At 41.2% G+C, this 20,458-nt stretch overlaps 1 protein-coding gene across 4 annotated transcripts in view; it reads right to left on the bottom strand.

Annotated features, from left to right (window-relative positions):
• The window catches only part of DNAJC2 (DnaJ heat shock protein family (Hsp40) member C2), a 23,081-nt gene extending 2,623 nt beyond the window's left edge, over window positions 1-20,458 (bottom strand). The window contains exons 1-14 of one of the 4 annotated variants that reach the window (XR_013348182.1): window positions 20,286-20,458; window positions 18,369-18,559; window positions 17,017-17,092; window positions 13,843-13,941; window positions 11,435-11,576; window positions 9,634-9,714; window positions 8,296-8,361; window positions 4,882-4,973; window positions 4,657-4,778; window positions 2,969-3,118; window positions 2,410-2,498; window positions 2,254-2,323; window positions 1,298-1,482; window positions 750-867 (exon numbers count right to left, since the gene is read on the bottom strand). Coding sequence is in view for 3 of the 4 variants with exons in the window: in XM_077835854.1 (XP_077691980.1) it covers window positions 767-867; window positions 1,298-1,482; window positions 2,254-2,323; window positions 2,410-2,498; window positions 2,969-3,118; window positions 4,657-4,778; window positions 4,882-4,973; window positions 8,296-8,361; window positions 9,634-9,714; window positions 11,435-11,576; window positions 13,843-13,941; window positions 17,017-17,092; window positions 18,369-18,559; window positions 20,286-20,343 (1,522 nt within the window). In the remaining variant the exon portion in view is untranslated. Of the gene's footprint in view, window positions 1-749; window positions 868-1,297; window positions 1,483-2,253; window positions 2,324-2,409; window positions 2,499-2,968; window positions 3,119-4,656; window positions 4,779-4,881; window positions 4,974-8,295; window positions 8,362-9,633; window positions 9,715-11,434; window positions 11,577-13,842; window positions 13,942-17,016; window positions 17,093-18,368; window positions 18,560-19,754; window positions 19,865-20,285 lie in introns of those variants that run through there. The other 3 variants (XM_077835854.1, XM_077835873.1, XM_077835863.1) reach the window with 3 other exon arrangements.

Raw genomic sequence — 20,458 nt, 5'->3', positions numbered from 1 at the left:
TAGATGAAAACTAGGTGAGATTTATATTGATCCAAAAGCGACAGATCCAAAAGCTTCAATCCCATTCTAATGTTTACACTGTACCATAAAAGCTGTTTTCCAGGTCCCCTGGGGTCTGATCCTGCAGCCCTAATCACATGCTTAGTTCCACTGTGGCCAAGTGGGATTATTCCCAGGAGTGATCACTGCAGGATGAGGCTCTAAATCAGTTAAGCATTAGTGTGGATACCTAGCTCTATCAGCAGGTAATCAGGATATTGTCCCTCGTTTTACGTATTTTTCTTATCCCAGCAAGTAGCTTGGTACAAAGTGACTGAGAAACTCCTTTAAATAATGCACTCTCTCTCTAGTGGAACACTGAGCTGGAAGAAAGGAATGTCTTGGTCTTCTTAGAGATTTTATTTTCAGTAATGATTAATACAGATAGCATCGTGATGGTTCAGTCTTAAACTGAACTGCATCTCAACACAGCATGGTGGTTTAGCCGTTGCACAAGGCCTGTTTGTATTTCGTGGTAAAATCTCTTCACCACAGCAGCACTGATCTAAAAATTCTGAGTGGAAATCATCCTTGTCAAGATGAATGAGCAAAAACCAGTGGTTGTGCTAATAATGACATTTTACTTCCCCTATCTGCTTTCACTCACTGAAGATAGAAACCGTTTCCATGAATGGACAATGAATGTTTTGTTTTGGATTTAAAGAAAAATAAATTACACAAATAATATAGAAGCACGCAGACCATCTTACAAAGATAATAAAGATACCAAGTTTCTGGAGGCTCTTTGCTTTATTGATGACATCTTTTGCTGTTCGTTTTATTCCAGTAGTAGAATGCAAGTTCATATAATTGGCAATAACTTCCCACCTACACCAAGAATGGAAAACAAACAATGCAAAATAGCATAGGGTAGAATAGCAGTGAGAGATGTTTAATTTCTTAGCTGTTTTATACCCAAATTATAGTGAGGTCTATGCTTGCAATAGCATGGCTCTAATCCTTAGCACTCTCATTTCTTTAAACCAAATATGCTACTTTACATCCACAGTAAGTGGAGTACAGAATGTTTCTATTAAATTGCACTGAGTTTGGGTTGGCCTGTTACTGACTAAGGTCTCTGCCCTGCACTGAGATAAAATGAAAGGATTCTCTGAAGCATACAGGGAGGGACATTGTAGGGGCCCTACAGCAAAATATTGTTTCAGGTGCTCTGAAATCTCACAAGGAATGCCAGAAGTTGCAATTTTTTATTTTATTTTTTTTAATTGTCTTTTACATTTAAAAAATGAAAAAGTACCTTGAGTTAGTCCCAGCGGGGAAGAGGTTCACAGCTTTAATCAATAACTGTAAGTCATCTTCTGACCAGTTTTTACTTCCACCTCCACCACCACTTGTTGACCTCTCTGAACTCTTCATCGCTTGGCGCAAACGAGCCTCTGCTTCTTCTCTTTCTCGCTTGATCTGTTCATTTATTTCTTCTATCTAGGTGAATAAAAATGTGCATCAATTAATTTTAACATTTTCTTCCACAAATCCAAAACTGAAGTCCCTTCTACATTTTCAGCTACTGGAATTGCTTCAGGGGTTCAACTTTCACTGGTTTTCTTATTCTGTACATCACACTTGGGGAAAGAGAGTCTACCTGTTCTACCATTACTTCCCCAGCAGATGACAGAGATATAGCTATATGCAGACATACTCATGGACACGCCAAAAAACTGATCCATAACGAGTGCAAACTCATTATGAAATTAAACTAGACACTTTTCCAATATTTGAGCAACAATATTGTAGGGGAAATCTAGACTGATTGCTGACTCTTGGTCATTAGCACAGAGCCTAGATTTTGTTTGCATACTGAAGATAAGCAAAGACCAGGCCATTTTCCCCAGAGTAATTCACTATTGCTGAGGAATATGAACTTCCTTATCTAAAATTTTATGGGATATTACACCAGTTACTGACTGTCATGATTAGGTACTGTACTAATCTAAAATGCATAAACTCTTACTCTGCTGGCACCAGCTCATTAGACTAACCCAGAACTATGCTATTTATTGTGGAAGCAGCAGCAAAGTCTCTTTTCTTTGTGTTATGAAACACAGGCCTTAGTGGCCATTCTTACCATGTAAAGAACTCAATCAAAGATGCATATCTTAAGTTAATATCCAACTTGTTTAGATGCTGTCAGACAGGTAAACTTAGTTAATCTAAATATTTTCATTACATTGATTTGACACCATGTAGAATTACCTGTTTTTCTACAGCAGCCTTTCCTCCTTCCCTTGTCGTGGATGTAAGTGCTTCATTCAAGCATTGCAGGCTAAAAATAAATTGTTAAGTTATATTGGAGATCTAGTAGAGAGATGGATATCAAAATGTAGAGCAAAGAGGGTCAGGAAAATGTACCTTGCTAGTTCAAGACGATCACAAAGCTTTTCCACCTCTTCCATCATTTTAACACACTCTGCCTCATTATCAGAAAAGTAATTCCAGTTCTGAAAGCAGAAATACAGGTTTTCCATTGAAGGTATAGGACAATGAAATTCAAAGAGCATCTCAAAACACACACATTCCTCTGTTCTTACTATAACTGTAGCTGAATAGCCTTAAAATAAATTGGATGTTTTTCATGTAACTGAAATTGGAGTATGGGTGTGTACTTTTATATTTTGCTTTTTAGTTGATAGTCTTCATAAAGCTACATTGGTTTGCCTTTACAGACCAAAGCATCTCTTCATGTTGTGAATCTGTATTAAAAAAATAAAATAAAAAAATCTATAATGACATTTATTCTGATACATGGAGAAAATACACTTTTACTTAATGGACACAATTTCCACCCTCCACCTTGATTTATAAGGATAAACATACATGAGTGATTTGGCATGAAAGGAAAAGTTCTGGTCTAACCGGGTGTGACAATTTCCTTAATACAGTCTATATTCAGCTACAGTGACATCTATACCTTGCATGTTGTTCTCAATTTTTGCCTTTCCTTCTTAATTGCTTTTTTCTGTATATCTTTTTCTTTTTTTGCCAGCAATGCTTGTTGTCTAACTTCTTCCTCTTCCTTCTCTTTAGCTAACCGTGCTGCTTCTAATTCTGCTTGTCTTTGCTGCAATCAAAGGGGAAAAAATTAGTAGGTCTTCTGGTGTAAGATGCACAAGATGTACTACTTTAACAAGGTGAATAAAACTATCAATACTTAAATGCTTGGAAGGTTGACCATTTAAGAAATAAACAAAAGGTGAATGTGCAAGCACAAACACACACACTGCCTGGCATTAATTAACAAATACCTCACTAGCACTGAAGATACCCAGTTTCTGAGGGCTGGTCTACACTACACAGTTAAGTCAACTTTAATAAGGTAGCTTATGTTGACCTAATTATGTCAGCATCTACACCATAGCCTTCCACCCACCGATGAAAGTGCCCTACTGCACTGCCATAACAACTCCATCTCCACGAGAGGCATAAGACTTAGGTTGGTGTAGTTAGGGCGATCCATTATCTGTGTAGACACAGTGTCCCTCACATCCACTGTTGGCTGTCTTGTCAATTTCACATCTCCTGTCATGAAATTCACAAGACAGCCGGGCAGCTAGAACCCAGCTGCCCCCATTCCTCTGGAGAGCTGGACAGCTTGAGAAGCCCTGGCAGCTCCTCCCCTCACTCGGAGCCAGGGCTTCTGGATGAGCAGTAAAAATAACAAGGCTGCCTGGCTCCCGCAGTAGGAGGGGAGAGCCAAGGCAGCTGGACCCCGCTCCCTGGGGGTGAGAAGCCTCAGGTGCCTTCCCCAACTCCTGGCAGGGAATGGGGAGTAAAGGGGGGGGAAGCCCATTGTGAGCCTGTGGGGCAACCAGGCTCCCGGCAGGGAGCTGTCAGCAGAGCTGAGAAACTGGACTCTCAGCTCCCCACACTGCCCTTCTCAGGTTGGTGGAAGCGCTCCTGGTGAGGATCTGCCCCACTGACCCAAGGAGGGTAGTGTGGACACGAACAACTGCAGATTTACATTTTAGAAGAAATCTTATTCCTGTTCCAGGACCAGTCCTTAGAAAAATCTAATGGTTCTTTAAGCATTTGTATTGCTCTTCTGAGGTGCTATTGCTGGCGGACTGCAAAATAGGATTTTTAATATCATACCATTTGGATTAGCATCTTTTACTTCCCAACCTCTTCAATCACACTAAGATTCTAGCAGCAGCTATCTCACAGATTGCTAGCATTAGCAAGTGCATGATGCTGCTCATCTTCAAAGGGATTTACACATAATGACCAATCAGTCCATACAGCACTCCCATAAAGTAAGCAATTATTTCAATTTACAGAGGGGCAACTAAGCCACAAATGTTAACGGGACTTTCTTGAGGCAATAAAGAAAGTCTGCACTGAACAGGGATTTGATTTTAGAAGTTCCTGGCTGCCAGGGCTGTGTTCTGCCCACATCTTACTCTCAGTGATAAAAGGGTCACTGGTCACTCAATATAGCAGTGCCTTTTTGGCACTAGAACAAGACGGAAAATAGCAAGTCTCAGGCCTCGGTGTAATTTTCAGTGTGTGGCCTCTATCAGATCTGGAAGCTGAAGCAGGCGATCAGATACATTTAAGTCTCGGAGTTTCTCAACCCATATAAATAATTTACAAACTTACTCTTTCTTTGGCTTCCTGTTCTTTTCGTTTTGCTTCTACCTTTGCTTTCTTTTCTGCTTCTTTCTTTGCCTTTTCTTCTTCCTTGAATTTCTTTATTCTAGGATCACAGCTGTATGCAGTGTCTAGCAGAGGAAACAAAGCATTGTGTCCATGAAAGGGGACACTAAACGTTTTCACTGCTAGTTATCAAACGCCTCTTCTTAAAAAGGCAGAATTTATACTTACCAACTAATGTCCTTATCCTGTTCATCTCTTCTTTTTTCCTCAGTGCTCTGGCTGCTCTGTTCTGTTTTTCTATCCACCTCCTCTCATCTCGACTACAAATTGGAAGGCATGGTGTTAGTTCAGCTCTGCCAATCACCAGCATTGTTAATGGTCTGTCAGGAATTCCATTACAAGAACCAATTTGCAGACGTTTCACATTTCAACTGTAGTAAAAGCAGACTTAAAAGCATAAGCTGTTGGCCCACAAAGCTCAAGTGCAAACCCCAAACCCTTGCACAACAGCTCAACCACACTACATAGTCTAACATAAAAGACAGTTCAGCAATCATAGGCTCATAGAAGTGAAGGACTGGAAAGGACCTCAGTAGGTCACCTAGTCCAGGCCCCTGCATTCAAGGAAAGACTAACTAGACCATTCCTGACATGTGTTTGTCTAACCTGTTCTTAAAAACCTCCACCGATGGAGATTCTACAGTCTCCCTAGGCAATTTATTCTAGTGCTTAACCATCCTGACAGTTAGGAAGTTTTTCCTAATGTCCAACCTAAACCTCCCTTGCTGCAATTTATACCCATTGCTTCTTGTCCTATCCTCAGGGGTTAAGGAGAACCATTTTTCACCTCCTTGTAACAGCCTTATATGTACTTGAAAACTATTATGTTCCCCCTCAGTCTTCTCATCTCCAGACTAAACAAAAACAGTTTTTTCACTCATTCCTCACAGGCTATGTTTTCTAGACCTTTAATCATCATCATCATCTTGGCTCTCTTCTGGACTTTCTCCAATTTGTCCATATCTTTCCTGAAATGTGGCACCTAGAACTGGATACATCTTATCAGATGGAGTACTTCTCATGTATTGCTTACAACACTCCTGCTCATATGTCCCAGAATGATGTTTTGGTTTTTTGAAACAATGTTACACTGCTGACTCATATTTAACTTGTGAATCCACTATACCTCCAGATCCTTTCCACAGTACTCCTTCCTAGGCAGTCATTTACCATTTTGTATATGGGCAATTGTTTGTTCCTTCCTAAACTTTGCATTTGTCCTTTATTGAATTTCACCCTATTTATTTCAGACCATTTCTGCAGTCCAGATGATTTTAAATTGTAATCCTATCTTCCAGAGCACTTGCCTCCCAGCCTGGTATCATCCACAAACTATATATATGTACTCTCTATGCCATTATCTAAATTTTTTATGAAGCTATTGAACAGAACCAGGACCAGGACTGATCCCTGTGGGACCCCACTCAATATCCTCTTTCAACTTGACTGTGAACCACTGATAACTACTGTATAGGAACAGTTTTCCCAACCAGATATACACCTATATTATAGTTAGGGCTCCGTATCTGTCACAGAGGTCGTGGAAGTAACAGATTTCATGACTTTCTGCAACCTCTGTGACATCTGGAGTGGCTGGTGTGGCCAACCCCAGGGCCAGCTGCTCAGACTGCCCCAGGAACAGCCGCACCGGCCGCTGCTGGACTGTCTCCGCAGCCAGCCGCTCGGGCAGCCCCACAGCTAGCTGCACCAGCCTTTGCTGAGGTGGCCCCAGGCAGCTGGCCCGAGACTGCCTGAGCAATGGCCGGTGTGGCTGGCCCTGGGGACCACCTGAGCATGTTGCCACTTCCAGGGAGTCGCCTAGAGCCTTCACCCTCTGTTGATACTCACACCTTCTTGTCAACTGTTGTGACTGGGTCACATCCACCATGACTGAATTGGCCTTGTTAGCACTACAAAAAGTAATCTCCCCTCTATTGATATTCACCCCTTCTTGTCAATTGTTGGAAATGGGCCACATCTACCCTAACTGAATTGGCCTCGTTAGCACTGACCCCCCACTCGGTAAAGCAACTCCCATCTTTTCATGTGCTGTGTATTTATACCTGCCTACTGTATTTTCCACTCCATGCATCTGATGAGGTGGGTTATAGCCCATGAAAGCTTATGCCCAAATAAATTTGTTAGTGACTAAGGTGCCACAAAGACTCCTCGTTTCTTTTTGTTGTTTTTTTTTTGCTGATACAGACTAACACAGTTACCCCTCTGAAACCTATTTCATTCTTTGACAAGTTTACAAGTTTGGTTGATAAAGGTGACTGTGTAAATATAATAGAGACAAGGTGGGTAAGGTAATATACTTAGACTTTTGTAAGGCAATTGACTTAGTACAGTACAATGTTGTGACTAAAAATATAGCACTATACAATATTAATGCACACTTTAAATGGATTAAGAACTAAATAACTCAGTGATCTCAAAAATTAGTAATCAATGAAGAATCATCATCAAATGGGGGTGCTTCTAGTGGGGTTCCGCAGGGATCGGTCATAGGCCAGACACTATTCAACATTTTCATCAATGCTCAGGAAGCAAATATAAAATCAGTGCTGATAAAATTTATGAATGACACAAAGATTGGTGGAATGGTTATTAAGGATTAGGGTAGGGCAGTCATACAGAATGATGTGAGTGCCTTCACATCAAGACTGGATGCCTTTCTGGAAGATATGCTTTAGCCAAACACAAATTACTGGGCTCAATACAAGAGTAAGTCGGTAAAATTTAATGGCCTGCGATATATAGGAGATCAGACTATATGATCTAAGAGTCCCTTCTAGCCTTAAACTCTGTGAATCTATGAATTACAACTTCAGGAAGGTTAAAGTAGGTAGAATGTAATTAACAATTGGCACTTGGTCAGGACAATTCAGTAATATCACTACTCCTGTGAGTGTCATGGGATCTTTAAAAAAAAAGGAGTACTTGTGGCACCTTAGAGACTAACCAATTTATTTTATAAATTTTATAATTTTATAATAAATTGGTTAGTCTCTAAGATGCCAGAAGTCCTCCTTTTCTTTTTTGCGAATACAGACTAACACGGCTGCTACTCTGAAACATGGGATCTTTAGTGGCATCAAGATGCCAACAGCTTGCTGTCTAAATACAAACAGTATTACTTCCATCCTCAGAGCAGAGTATTAAATCAGTGCTGATTCAGAGAGGAGAGCGATACGTACTGAATCATCACTACCACCCTTGCCCAGTTCTGCTTTTGAGCTCTGTTGAGATCAGAGCTTGAAGTTACACAAATGTACAAGAAATAAACACTTGACACCAGAAGATCTCAGAGCACTTCATAAACACACCTGTGACTTAGGCAAGAATTATTCCCATTTTACCAATGAGGAAACAGAGACACAGAGTGTGACTTGTCCAAGATCACACAGCAAGCCTGTGGCAGAGCCTGGAATAAAACTCAGAACTCCTCACTTCCAGTCCCACACTCTAATAACTAGACTCTCCTTCCTTCCTTCCCCTGATTTACAGCCTAACTACAAGGTGAAAAGTCTTGCTGTAATAATCAGTTAGTCCCTTATCAAAGACTTTTTACTTACATACCATTCTGCTTTTTCTTTTTCTTCTTCATCTAAATAAGAAAACTCTCTCCAAGAATCAAAATTATACCTATAGTAAACGCAAAATTAAAACAATGCAGGTGAGAGACACAATTTCTGATAAAATAAAAAGATAAAGCCATTTTTAAAATGTCTGCATTTTTAATGCTAGGTTTTAGTATAGTTAGACCAACATTGTTGCCTTCTGTCAACTTGCCAAATTCAAGACAAGCTATTTGTAAATATTATAGAAATAAAAGCTGTCAGTCCAGTTGCAAAGCATTGTTTTTAAATTTGTTTAAATGTATTTTAGCTCTGTTTACTTAGATGCCAGAGACCCTCTGAGTTAACTAGCGTCTGTGGTTTTCTTAAGTCTTCTTCCATTTATAGAAACTGCCTATCCACCCAGTCTTATGTCAATGTTTTAGCCTTTGTTTTATGAAGAAAACACTAGTTGTAGCAGAGTATTTGTTCTTAGTACTATCTCTCTATTGTGCCTTTCAATCAAAGATCTCAAAGCAATTGGTAAGCAAACAATTATCATTATCCCTGTTTTACAGAGGGGAAGTTCAAGGCCACACAGGGAATCTTGGCAAAGCCAGAAATAGAAGCCAGGTCTCCTTACACTGGGGTCTTTGCTTTAGCAACGAGACATCCCTTCCCCTGCTGAAGTGTCATACACAAACTGACAAAGAGTAAAGATGAAAGCAACCTAGAAATGAAGTACTAGATTTATTTCACCTAGAACAGAGGACAGAAGAAGAAATCATTGGATGTTCACATCAGGAGAACAGGTTAGGGGAAAGACACAGAGTTGACTGTGTATAAACTGACTGGTACTGCAATTTGTTACTTTTTTTTCAAGTGCCAGTCAACTTTAGCTCAAACTAGATTACAGGGTGTATGTTGCAAATTGCTGTTAATTAATCCTTTCTACAAATCTGACTCAGCATTACTTCTTGAAATTGTTATTACAGAGCCAGTGTGTGTAAGCGGGGTGGCTCTCCCTCGAAGAGCACAGGGTGGAGTTGCCTGTAGTAATTCACAGACTGGATTTTCTAGGGGTGGGAAGGTAGCCTCGTCTCCACATTCATTCAAACCCTGGCCATTCTGGTCAGATTGCCAACAAGGGTGCCAACTGTGTGGTGGTTTTATGTGGAAGACATATTAACTATGAACTAGAGTGAAACCAATTCATTTCATATAAGGCATCAAAGAGCCACTGGGTCACTTTAGACCACTACCAGCCCAGAGGAGACTTCAACCAAGGATGAACATCCACTATACCACATTTTTAAAGTGACAGTACCTTATCTATAAACCGAAGCATTAACTTACTTACCAGAATGAATAAAATGCATCCACATCTTCAAATGAAGAGTTCATGTCCCCCAGTTTAGGAACATTTTTCTTATTTGACCATCTGTAACAATGAACTGAACCTTGTTTAAAATGAAAGTTGTAAAGGCCGTAAAACTGAGTCATATAGAATACAAGTGAATTAAACTGAGTCTAGGTTCCTATTTGCTAGTTAACTATTACATGGGGTTTTTTGGAATACACATAGAGACAGTGTCACAATGCAACAGCAACCTTGCAGAGAGAAGCAACTGATTAATAAGCCAACAAAGGAAATCACCAGCTATGCTTAAATTCTGGGCGAAAGGGAAGCGTGTCACTCTGCTGAGAGAATGAGGAGGTGCGACACCAGCTACAACAGTGCCATGCAAACGCCTATTCTCACTTTTAGGTGACACTGTAATTAAGAAGCAAGCAGCATTATCTCCTGTAAATGTAAACAAAGTTGTTTCTCTTAGCGACTGACTGAACAAGAAGGAGGACTGAATGGTCTTGTAGGCTCTGAAATTTTACATTGTTTTGTTTTTGAGTGCAGTTATGTAACAGAAAACCCTACATTTGTAAGTTGCACTTTCATGATAAAGAGATTGCACTACAGTACTTGTATGAGGTGAATTGAAAAATACTATTTCATTTATCAATTTTACAATGCAAATATTTGTTATAAAAAATAAAGTGAGCACTGCATACTTTGTATTCTGTGCTGTAACTGAAATCGATATATTTGAAAATGTAGAAAAACATCCAAAAATATTTAATAAATTTCACTTGGTATTCTATTGCTTAACAATGCAATTAATCAAAATTAATTTTTTTAATTAATTGTGGGAGTTAACTGCGATTGATCAACAGCCCTAATTGCAATCTCATGCAATATATTTGGGGACCACAGTGTATTAAATTTATGTATCACTATGGGCCAGGGATTATACACAATTTCAGGAGGGAGGCTTACCACAACTCCTCCAGGAACCAAAAACAGTGGGGGCTGATTAAGGCAAATCACTCAGGTTGTAAACACTTCAAGATAGATACAACCCCCTGGTAGAATTGCATATACTGGTTCAAATTGAGTTTTCCAGAGACCAACAAACAAAGAAAGGACTTTTGATAGAAAAAGGCTGTGTTTACACTGACTCAGGCCCTTCTTTCTGATCCAAACAGACAATACCTTATACCCAAAAGAGGCCCCAACCTTTGTGGAAGTGTTGGAAAGACTTTGGCCTATGAGGGCCCCATAAGACCGATGGGTGAACCTTGCTTTGTTTAGTCTGTATTTAAATCTGTTTATTATTTTTTATATACTTTCTCTGTAATGCTTTTACCATAACAATAAATGTGCCTACTTAGAAAGAGCTCTATGGTATCTTGTCACTGCTGGCAATACACTGTTCATAGCCCTCAGAAAGAAGAGAAAAGAAAAGCAGAGTGCTGGCTTTCAAGCAGACTGGTTTGCTGGGGATATCAGTGTAAGGCAGGGAACTGTTCAGCCTTAAAACCCTGGTCAAGAGGGAGAGAGACGGGGGTCTCCACCCGAGAAGTGACGGCTGGGAGATGGAAACCTTAAGTTGGTTCCCTTGAGGAAACCACGGAAGAGGAATACAGGAGCCGTTATCCTGAGACATAATTATAATAAACTCTTGCTAAATCGTTATGCAACCTAGCCGCACTTAAAATCTTGGGGAAAGAACCCACTAGTTACAAACATAATGCCATATGGAATTGCAAATGGCCGATTCCCATGCAATGGTGATGGGAGCCTGAATGACTGTGACATAGCTCACCTGGCATTCCTTTCAAAAACTGGTGAAAACACTTCAAAGAAATTTTCCTTTGCTTCACTTTTAGAAGGTACAGAGTTATCAAAAGTAGGATCTATGCTGTTAAATGCTCGTCTCTTCACAGGATCAGACAAAATTTCATAAGCTGGAGAAAAAAGGTTAAAGGCCATAAAACACCAGGTTGGAGATGAAGGTACATACCGGAGCTTCTTGGAGGAAATGTTATAGATAAAATTCTGAACATTTAACAACAAAAAAATCACCATACTTTAGACCTCTGTGCTTCTAACATTTTTGTTGTTGTGATTGCAAGAACTTTGCTGTCAGCTCCTGCAAATGGTGAGTAACAAAACACTGAAGAGGAGGAAAAAGCTTATAAAAAACAGCCAACAAATTGAACCCTTAAAGTACAGCTATAAATGGCAAAACTAATTATATGTTAAACAAACTGTGTAATGATAAACTCAGTCCAGTGCACTGGGAGTTCAGGTGAATCTCCGTTAGGCCTCAATTCTGCAACCACATCCATGTAGACAGGCCCTTGTGCCTGTGTGGTGCCCCATGGACTTCCCTAGGAATTGCCTGTGCGATTCTGATTACAGCATCAGAGGCAATAACAAGAGCTATTGACCGGAGTACTTATGTTTCTGCTGCAAGTGTGTCACCGAGACTTCAAAATGGAGCATTAAGCAGCATTCTAACATGGCCATTAAAATCTAGGAGGTCATTCATTTTGCAGCTTATGTAGACAGGGGCTTGGAGCATCCCTCCATTCTACCCCACAGCCTTCCTACATGCCACCCTCTCATCCCCCTCCATTTTAGGGACTACCCGCAACTGCCCCACCACTTCCTTATGCCTGGGGCCATGTGTCCCCCTCTTGTTCCCCCCCAACCATTTCCCTCATCCCTGCAGCCTACATTGTATTCCCTCCTGTCAGAGTCTGTGTGCCCCCCCTCCTCTGTCCACTCTTCTCCCAGGTTCCACACCCATCAGCCCAGCTCCCCTGCGCCACGTCCCTGCTTCCCTCATCACCATCTACCCCCACTCCTATTCCCTTTGGCTCCCTGCTTTGTCACCCCACCACCACCACCACTCACCCCCAGGTCCCTTCTTCATTTCCCCCTTCCCCACAGGTCCCCACTTCTCCCACAGACACTGCCCTATCCCTGTGGCCTCTGCTCCCTGCCCCACCCTTTGGTCCTGCTTCTGCTCTACAAACCCTCCCTCTTAGGCTTTGTTATTTCTACTAGACTGCAAGATATGGACAATCTCCCCATACAGCAGCACCACGCTGTCTGGGACTGTAGTTTCCCCCTGAATCAGGCTTTTCCAGTATTCCATTTTGCACCAAAATCAGTAGAGTCATATTGCTGGATGGGAAACAATGTTCCTATCTCACAAAAAATTCTGAGATGTCAGAAATTTTTCCCCATCTCAAACTGGGATGAGAAATCATAAATTTTCACAATCAAAAAAAAAAAAAATCACTTGAGGTCAATCAAAACATTTTGTTAGGTAATTCTTAAAGTTTCATTTGAATTTTGACATTTAACAGAAGTTTGTACTGTAATTAACTTAAATTTCAAAATGAAAGTTATTTTGAACCAGAAAAACAAGATTTTTTGTTTTCAAAATGGGATGTTCATGACATTTCAAAACTTTTTTCAAAATTTTCAAGTACAGAAATTTGTCAGGACTGATTCTTTCCCGTGAAGAGTTTCAGATTTAGTGAATTGGCATTTTTTGACTAAAAACATTTTGCTGAAAAACTCCTGACCAGCTTGACAAGGTTATGCCTATTAATGCCTAGACTATTCCCTGGAAGTTTTGAATTGATCAGATGCCGTATTCCAAAGTTATCTATCATGTTATAGACACAGAAATACTATTGAATTGAGTACAAGACCTTGCTTTGCTTGACAACTATGGGTAATAGATAACAGTGTCTGCTGACTTGAGCTAAGGTATCGGCTTCTTTAGCTCAGCTGGCAGAGCAGATGCACGAGAAGTCAGGTCCTAGTACCGCTAGTGACTTCTCCCCTTTAAATTGGTCTATTACCTTGCATAGTAGTATGCCAGTTTATTTTAGGAGATACATGGCTACTTTTATTGGTTCATGTTAGTATATACTGCTATAAGAATCTACTTTAACTGCCCTCTCCTATCACTTCACATGAAATGGGAAACTGATACTCTGTAGGTCAGCTGTGAAATAAGAGGAGCTATTCTAGAATTGTTTCCAACAGAAGGAAAGCTATTTTAATTTGATTCTACTTCTTGAAACAACTTGATAAAATGGTAAACTACATTTTTTCTGGTTTTACAGCTAACGATCAAACTGTGCAAAGAGGAAAATACTTCACATCAGATTAAACGAGCACTGTTACATTTTCCTCCAACTCTCTTACCTTTAGTTATACAGGTAAAATAGTCATTGTCACCTTCACCTATCTGCTCCCCTGCAGCTTTTCGCTTGTCTGGATGATGTTTCAAAACCATGGCTTTATCTAGCAACAAATAAGTTGAGTTCAGACACGTTACACCACCTACGTTTCACTTTGTAATTAGGAAAATAAACAAAACAGCACCGTAGTCACGATCTGCATTTCTTCATTCAGATTTTTTTTTTAAGTATCAGAAAGGAAACCAAAATGAGAAAATAGACCCTCCTGAATATAATAATATCACTGAAAATTAGAATTTAGTGTTAGTTAAAAAATGTTTAGTATCCATCCTATGCCAGGACACAAAATAATCATAACTACAGACTATCTTTACCTCTCTCTTTCCAATCAATTGGAACCAGCACCACTTTCTCTGGGACTTCTAACATTCCAAACCCCTGGCATCTTCCAAATGATTGCAGCCCTAAACCTGCAATGAGTTCTGCAGGGGCACAGGGGTCTGCATGGAGTAACTTGCAGGACTGGGCTCTTACTGACTACAGAGGAAAAACTATAAAACAAACTTTGTACAAAGTGCTGTCAAATGCAAAAAATCAAAAACTGCTAAAATAAATACAAAAATTCTTTAATTTACAATATTAGGTTTTACTTGTAACTAGAGTAGGTAAAAATAATTTAGACAGAATGTGACTTTTAAACCAACGGTGCCCCTTAATAGGAGTCTCATTGCAGAACTTTACAGATTCAGTTTTTAAGGAAAATAACTAAGGCCATGATCCTGAAAAGACTTAGGTATATGCTTAATTTTATTCACAGTGCATGAAGTTGAGCATGTGTGCCAGGATCAAGGCCTAAACTGAATATGAAATATTTACTGAAGTTGAAGACCAAAGGACTGTAGTGGAGACTTCCAGGAGGAAACCGTATATAGTTACTTTAACAGCTCTGCTACAAGCTCTAGCTGCAGCCTCCCTTCAGTGGCAGAACTCTGCAGCATTCAAAGTTGTACTGGAACCAGCCCAGGAAATGCATTTTACCCCATTTACCAGATATATGAAGCAGTACTGGAGTGATTACATAAATCTACGGCTTGTGAAAGGAACCAGATTAAAGCCTCTAATTCACAGAACAGGAACAGTGCATGACTCAAGAGTGAAAACTCTCATTTTCAATCCAATATGCCCTAACTCTGTTTTGATAGGACCACCTCTGAGGAGAGGGTATTGCAGGCTCCTTGGACTATTTAGTCCTTGGCCTTTCTGTCAAAACAGCTAATGGTAATTAGCGTTAATTGGGATGGTGGTTCATGTAATGTGAACATAACCACTTCGAACATAACTAACATTTACACTCATGAGTAGGGCTGGCTCTAGGCACCAGCGAATCAAGCAGGTGCTTGGGGCGGCACATTTCTAGGGGCAGCATTCCGGCGCCAGCCATGCCGCCCCTAGAAATGTGCCCCTGCTGCCCCAGCTTGCCTCCGCTCCACCTGCTCCCCTCAGTGCACCGCCGCCACTCGGCTTCTCCTCCCACCCTCCCAGGCTTGCCACATGCGAAACAGCTCTTTCGCGCAGCAAGCCTGGCAGGGAGGGAGGAAGGAGAAGCCGAGTGGCGGCGCGCTCAGGGAAGGCGGCGGTGGTGAGCTGGGACGGGGAGCGGTTCCTCTACCCGCCCCCGTTACTTCTTGCGCTCCCCCCCACCCTCGCTCACCTCCACTCCGCCTGCTCCCCTGAACGTGCTGCCTCTCCGTCGCCTGAGAGGGATGGTGGAGAAGTGGAGTGGTGGCGTGTTCAGGGGAGCAGGCAGAGCGGAGGTGAGCTAGGACGGCGGGTTGTGGGGGAGAGCCGCAGGAAGCAATTGGGGGGGAAAATGCGGCACGCCCGGGGAGGAGGCGGGGATTTGGGGAAGGGGTTGGGAAGGGGCGGAGCCGGAGGTATGGGGGGGAGGGGGGCACAAAAAAAAACCGGGGGCGGCCAAAAAATTTTTTGCTTGGGGCAGCAAAAATCCTAGAGCTGGCCCTGCTCAGGAGTAAATTGTCTTAACCCACATGAGACAATGAGTTTATTCACATGCATAAGTGTTTGCAGGATCTACCCCTAAATCCATCAATTTATTTCACAAAGGTCATTAACTAGTTATCATAACAGTTTTAAATACTGTTCAGCTAAATATTTTACTATTTGTCCTGCAAAGTTCTCTCTTTACTATATTACTTTAAAGCACTAATTACAATTTTAGAGTATGACAGATACTGCTTTTTAAATTGCTAAATGTATAAATGCCATAAAACATCCCAGAACATGGACTTGTACAGATTAATCACACTTCATGCCTTATGATATGCTTGTGTCATGTCACTAAGCAGTGTAACTGCTTGTCTTATTGCTTAATTAACTGTAATATTAAGAAGATTGTAACATCAGTTTAGCATATGAGAATTTAAAGGTTGTTAACTACATTGCTCTATCCCTGAGACCCAGACCTCAGGAACCAAACACTTTTTGAGCTGACAACACAGTAAACACCCCTTTTATGTTCAAATCAGGGAAAAGCAAACTTCTCAATAATCTAAATTATCACAAAATCAAATAATATGTAACAAAACTTTTGATTACATGCTACTTCAGTAGTTACAGCCTTATTCCTATGTGACGTTAATTTAAACGACTGGAATAATAAGAGCAGTAACTAGATTTTTCTGATAACATTCAGTAATTAAACAAACAGTTAACCAGTGTTACAATGTAGGTACTCATAAATAGGCTTCAAAAGTAAGATCCTCCCCCCATTCAGCTGAAGTGGACCAGATCTTGTTTCTCTAAGTGCTATTCTCTCAGCTAGGCTGATTATGTCTTTTTGAGTCTGCAGAGTGAGTTGGATTATATTGTCAAGGTTGTCTCTGAAAAGCAAGGCTAGATCAGAAAGCTGAGAGTCTGAAGATTTCTGTCTGAGGTGTTTGGAATTCACTAAACTTTCAGACCTGCAGGTTTTAGATGTCTGAGATGAATGAAAAAGTCGGTAAGTGAAACAAATTCAGCTTTATAGTGAGCACTCTGAAGTGAAATGAATATACTCTTAGTCCTTAAAGTGTACATATTTGTATTTACAATATGGAATTGTATACACAAGATAAAAAACTCTGTTCTAACATGACTAATAAGAAATGCAATTACTTACGGGCTGCTTTGATTTGTTTCTGAGCGGCCCTGTATCTTATGTGTCCTAGTCCAAGAACTGCATAGTGATCCTGATTCTGATAAAGAAATATAAACATTAATAACCATAGCTACCTGTAATCTAGTAGAATTCTCTTATGGATTTTAAAAGCAAGACCACATATGCAAACCAACATAATTATTTGAAAGGTTTCTTTCCATAGCTTCTTTCGTGAGGAGCAGAGAGAGGCAGCAATCTCCTCTCTGTGTGTAAAGATTAGAAAAAGGCAATTTGAACAATTCTCCCACAGACTATAGCAATTTCTAACTACAAATTGAGTAGTTACAAAATAAGCCATTGTTATAAAAATGCATCCAGCTTAACACAAATTCATATAGCTATAGGATTTTACAAAACACAGATGAGTGCGTACCTCAATTTGTCAAGAAATGTTATGTTGAAAAGGTGCCTGGATTCCCCAGAAGAAGAAAAACGACATTTTCTTACTGAGTGCCACTTGATTTTAGTGGGTTTAGGACTGGATCTCAAGCCAATCAGTTCACTAATTGCACACCCAGTTAAGCAGGAAATAGAGCGTCAAGGCTAAGAGCTCCTTCTGATGTGCATTTATTAGGGTGTGTCTACATTAAAAACGCTACAGCAGCACAGTTGCGTCATGGTAGTATAGTGACTACAGCGACAGAAGAGGTTCTTCTGTCACTGAAGTGTAGCCACCTTTCTGAGAAGTGGTTGCTAGGTTGATGGAAGAAGTCTTCATTTGACTTAGGAGTGTCTACACTGGGGCTTAGGTCAGTATATTTACATTGCACAGGGCTTGAAAGTTTTTACAGCCATGAGCGATCTAATTAAGCCAACCTAATAATGTAGTATGAACCAGGCCTCAGTCTATTTAATAGGTAAGTTACTGACACTTTGTAAAACTGTCCTCATTTAGGTTATGTTTACACTTAAACTGTTGCATTTGCATTGCTGTAGTACGTCAGTGTAGTCACTACCTACACCGACAGGAGGGGTTCTCCTGTCAGTGCAGGTAATCCACCTCCCTGAGAGGTGGCAAGTAGGTCAACGGAATAATTCTTCTGTCAACCCAGCACTGTCTAAACTAGTGGTTAGGTCAGCATAGTTACATCTCTTAGTGGTTTGGATTATTCACGCCCGGGGAGACATAGCTATGCTGATGTAAGTTCCCAGTCCTTAGTCACCTGACTACCTGTGGAATACAAAAAGGAAGCTATAAGGCTAAAGAACTTGGAAAATCCAGATGAGAAAAGGAAAAGGAACAAGTATTTAGATAAATTTGTGGTGATGCTTCTAGCAAAAGAACTAACTCAATGTTCCCATTAGTTGTATACCTTCCAGTCCTTTGGATCAAGTGTTTTTAACATAGGAAATTCCTCAAGCTGCAATTCTTCATCCCCTGACTCTTCAGAGAGCTCTTTCTCATCCTCCAGTTCCTGGAAAGAGGCAGAAACATTTATGTTTCGCCTCTTAATAAATGCTTCAAACCATCTTCCCACAGGTTCAACTTGACAGAGCACAGAAGCTGTAAACAAAAGTGTAAGAGAAACTTAGCTTCATTCTGGTTTAGAATTTTCTTTCCATCCTGAATCCAGAATTATTTCACCAAATGTCTAATCAGGTACCACAACCAGGAGACATTTTAATTCACATTTAATAAAACTTGTATCAAAGGTTATATCAACTTGCAGAATAGTCCACTACTTTGTTTATGCCAAGTACGTTATTGTATTTTCAAATATTGAAATGTCATCAAATTAAAAGGACATGTCTATTTTTAAACAACATTCTTTCCTTTTTCATGAAGGGGGGGGTTTGCTAGTAGTAAAATACTGAAGTTTAGATTAACTCTTATCATTTATGTTGTTAACTCTTTACACATAACTCCCTTGTGACAATGAAATCAGATTGGTTAATTTCACACTCTGGCCCTCACTGTCATAATAATGCAATATTTGCATTAAAACCACTAAAGGGTAATGTTCAAATACAACAAAACCAAATAAAATAGGGCACTTCATGAGCTAAATGCTTTTCTATTTATATAACATAGCTTTTCAAAATCTTCATTTTAAGCCTCAACTATATAATAGTGACTTTTAAATCCTCTTCTTTCTTTTAGACATTAAATTGCTCAGAATTAAACAGATAAAGGCTCTGATCCAGAAAATACTTAAACATGTGCTTAGTTTTGTATTTCAGTGGGATTACTTGCAGAAGTAAAGTTAAATGCGTGTAACTGTTTGCAGGATCATGTCCTAAAGTCAGCCAGCAAACAAAAGCATTCCTCATCCCATAAAAGCAATAGCTATGAGAAATGGGAGGGCTGCTTACTGTGCAGCATGCCCAAATTAAACTACCAGTTTAAATACTCGCTTTTGACTATCTTAAAATACTGTATTAGATGTTCTATGTACAGTATTTCACTACTTATTCATTAATTCCCTAAAAATACCAATGGTTTGGCACTGACAGCACATATTTAAGTTTAGCAGTGTCCTGCTTCCCGTTAAAGGAGTGGCTTGGACAATCATTGCTTAAAATCTAGCAGTCAGTCTAATAGGACTTTTCCAAAAACAGAACCTTTATTTGGAGAAACCTATGCAACAATGCTTGCTGCAAGTTTGTTACAGTTGTAAGAACCCTAAAAATCACCCTTGCCCCTTAACGATCCTACAATTGTTTACATGAAGTCAAAGGCAATAAAGTGAAGCGCATGCCTAAGTGTCTGCAGGATGGTGGCCGCAGGTGGTAGCATATCTCAGGATGGAGGAGTCTGTGTGTGTTGGAGGACGGGGCATGTGTCTGGCTGGCACCCGGGGCATTTGGGTGCTGGACTGTGCTTGGCGCTGTACACGGACACAGTCCTGTCCCAAGGATTTCTACATTTCGCGGAGGTACGGATACCGTGGCTCGGACAAGCGGAGCTGTGGGCGCTCCGGGTACAGCTGCTGGGCGCGGAGCGTAACCCAAGCAGCGGCTCAGTCACACACAGGGTCCCCCGGAGCCGCGGGCGTGGAGCCGGCGGGCGTGAGCAGGGAGCTGCCAGGGAAAGCCGGGGCGGTGCTGCACGGTCACTCCCCGGCCCGAGCCCCCCGGCGGCGGGACCCGGCGCTGCGCAGCTGATCGGGAACGCGGAAGATGACGCGAGGCGGGGGCCCCCCGCTCCTTCCGGCAGGTCCGGGGCGGGGGGAGGCCGGGGCAGCGGCGGGGGCGGTGCCCGTGGGGAGCGGGGCAGGGAAGGCACCTACCCGCGGACAGGGCTCTGGTGACTGCGGTGACCTGCCCGTCCTCTGCCCCCCTCAGCATCGTGGCGGGCGGGGGCTGCTCCCAGCTGCGCCCGGGCCGGAGGCTCCGAACTCGCTCGCACCCTCTCGGTAGTTGCCAGGAGCCGGCGCATGGAGAGATACCCGGCAACCACTTC

The sequence above is a fragment of the Eretmochelys imbricata genome, chromosome 1 (assembly GCF_965152235.1).
Source record: "Eretmochelys imbricata isolate rEreImb1 chromosome 1, rEreImb1.hap1, whole genome shotgun sequence".
NCBI classification, from domain to species: Eukaryota; Metazoa; Chordata; order Testudines; family Cheloniidae; genus Eretmochelys; species Eretmochelys imbricata.
The sequence above is the reverse complement of the archived record's forward strand: the minus strand, read 5'-3'. Positions and strand labels throughout refer to the sequence as shown.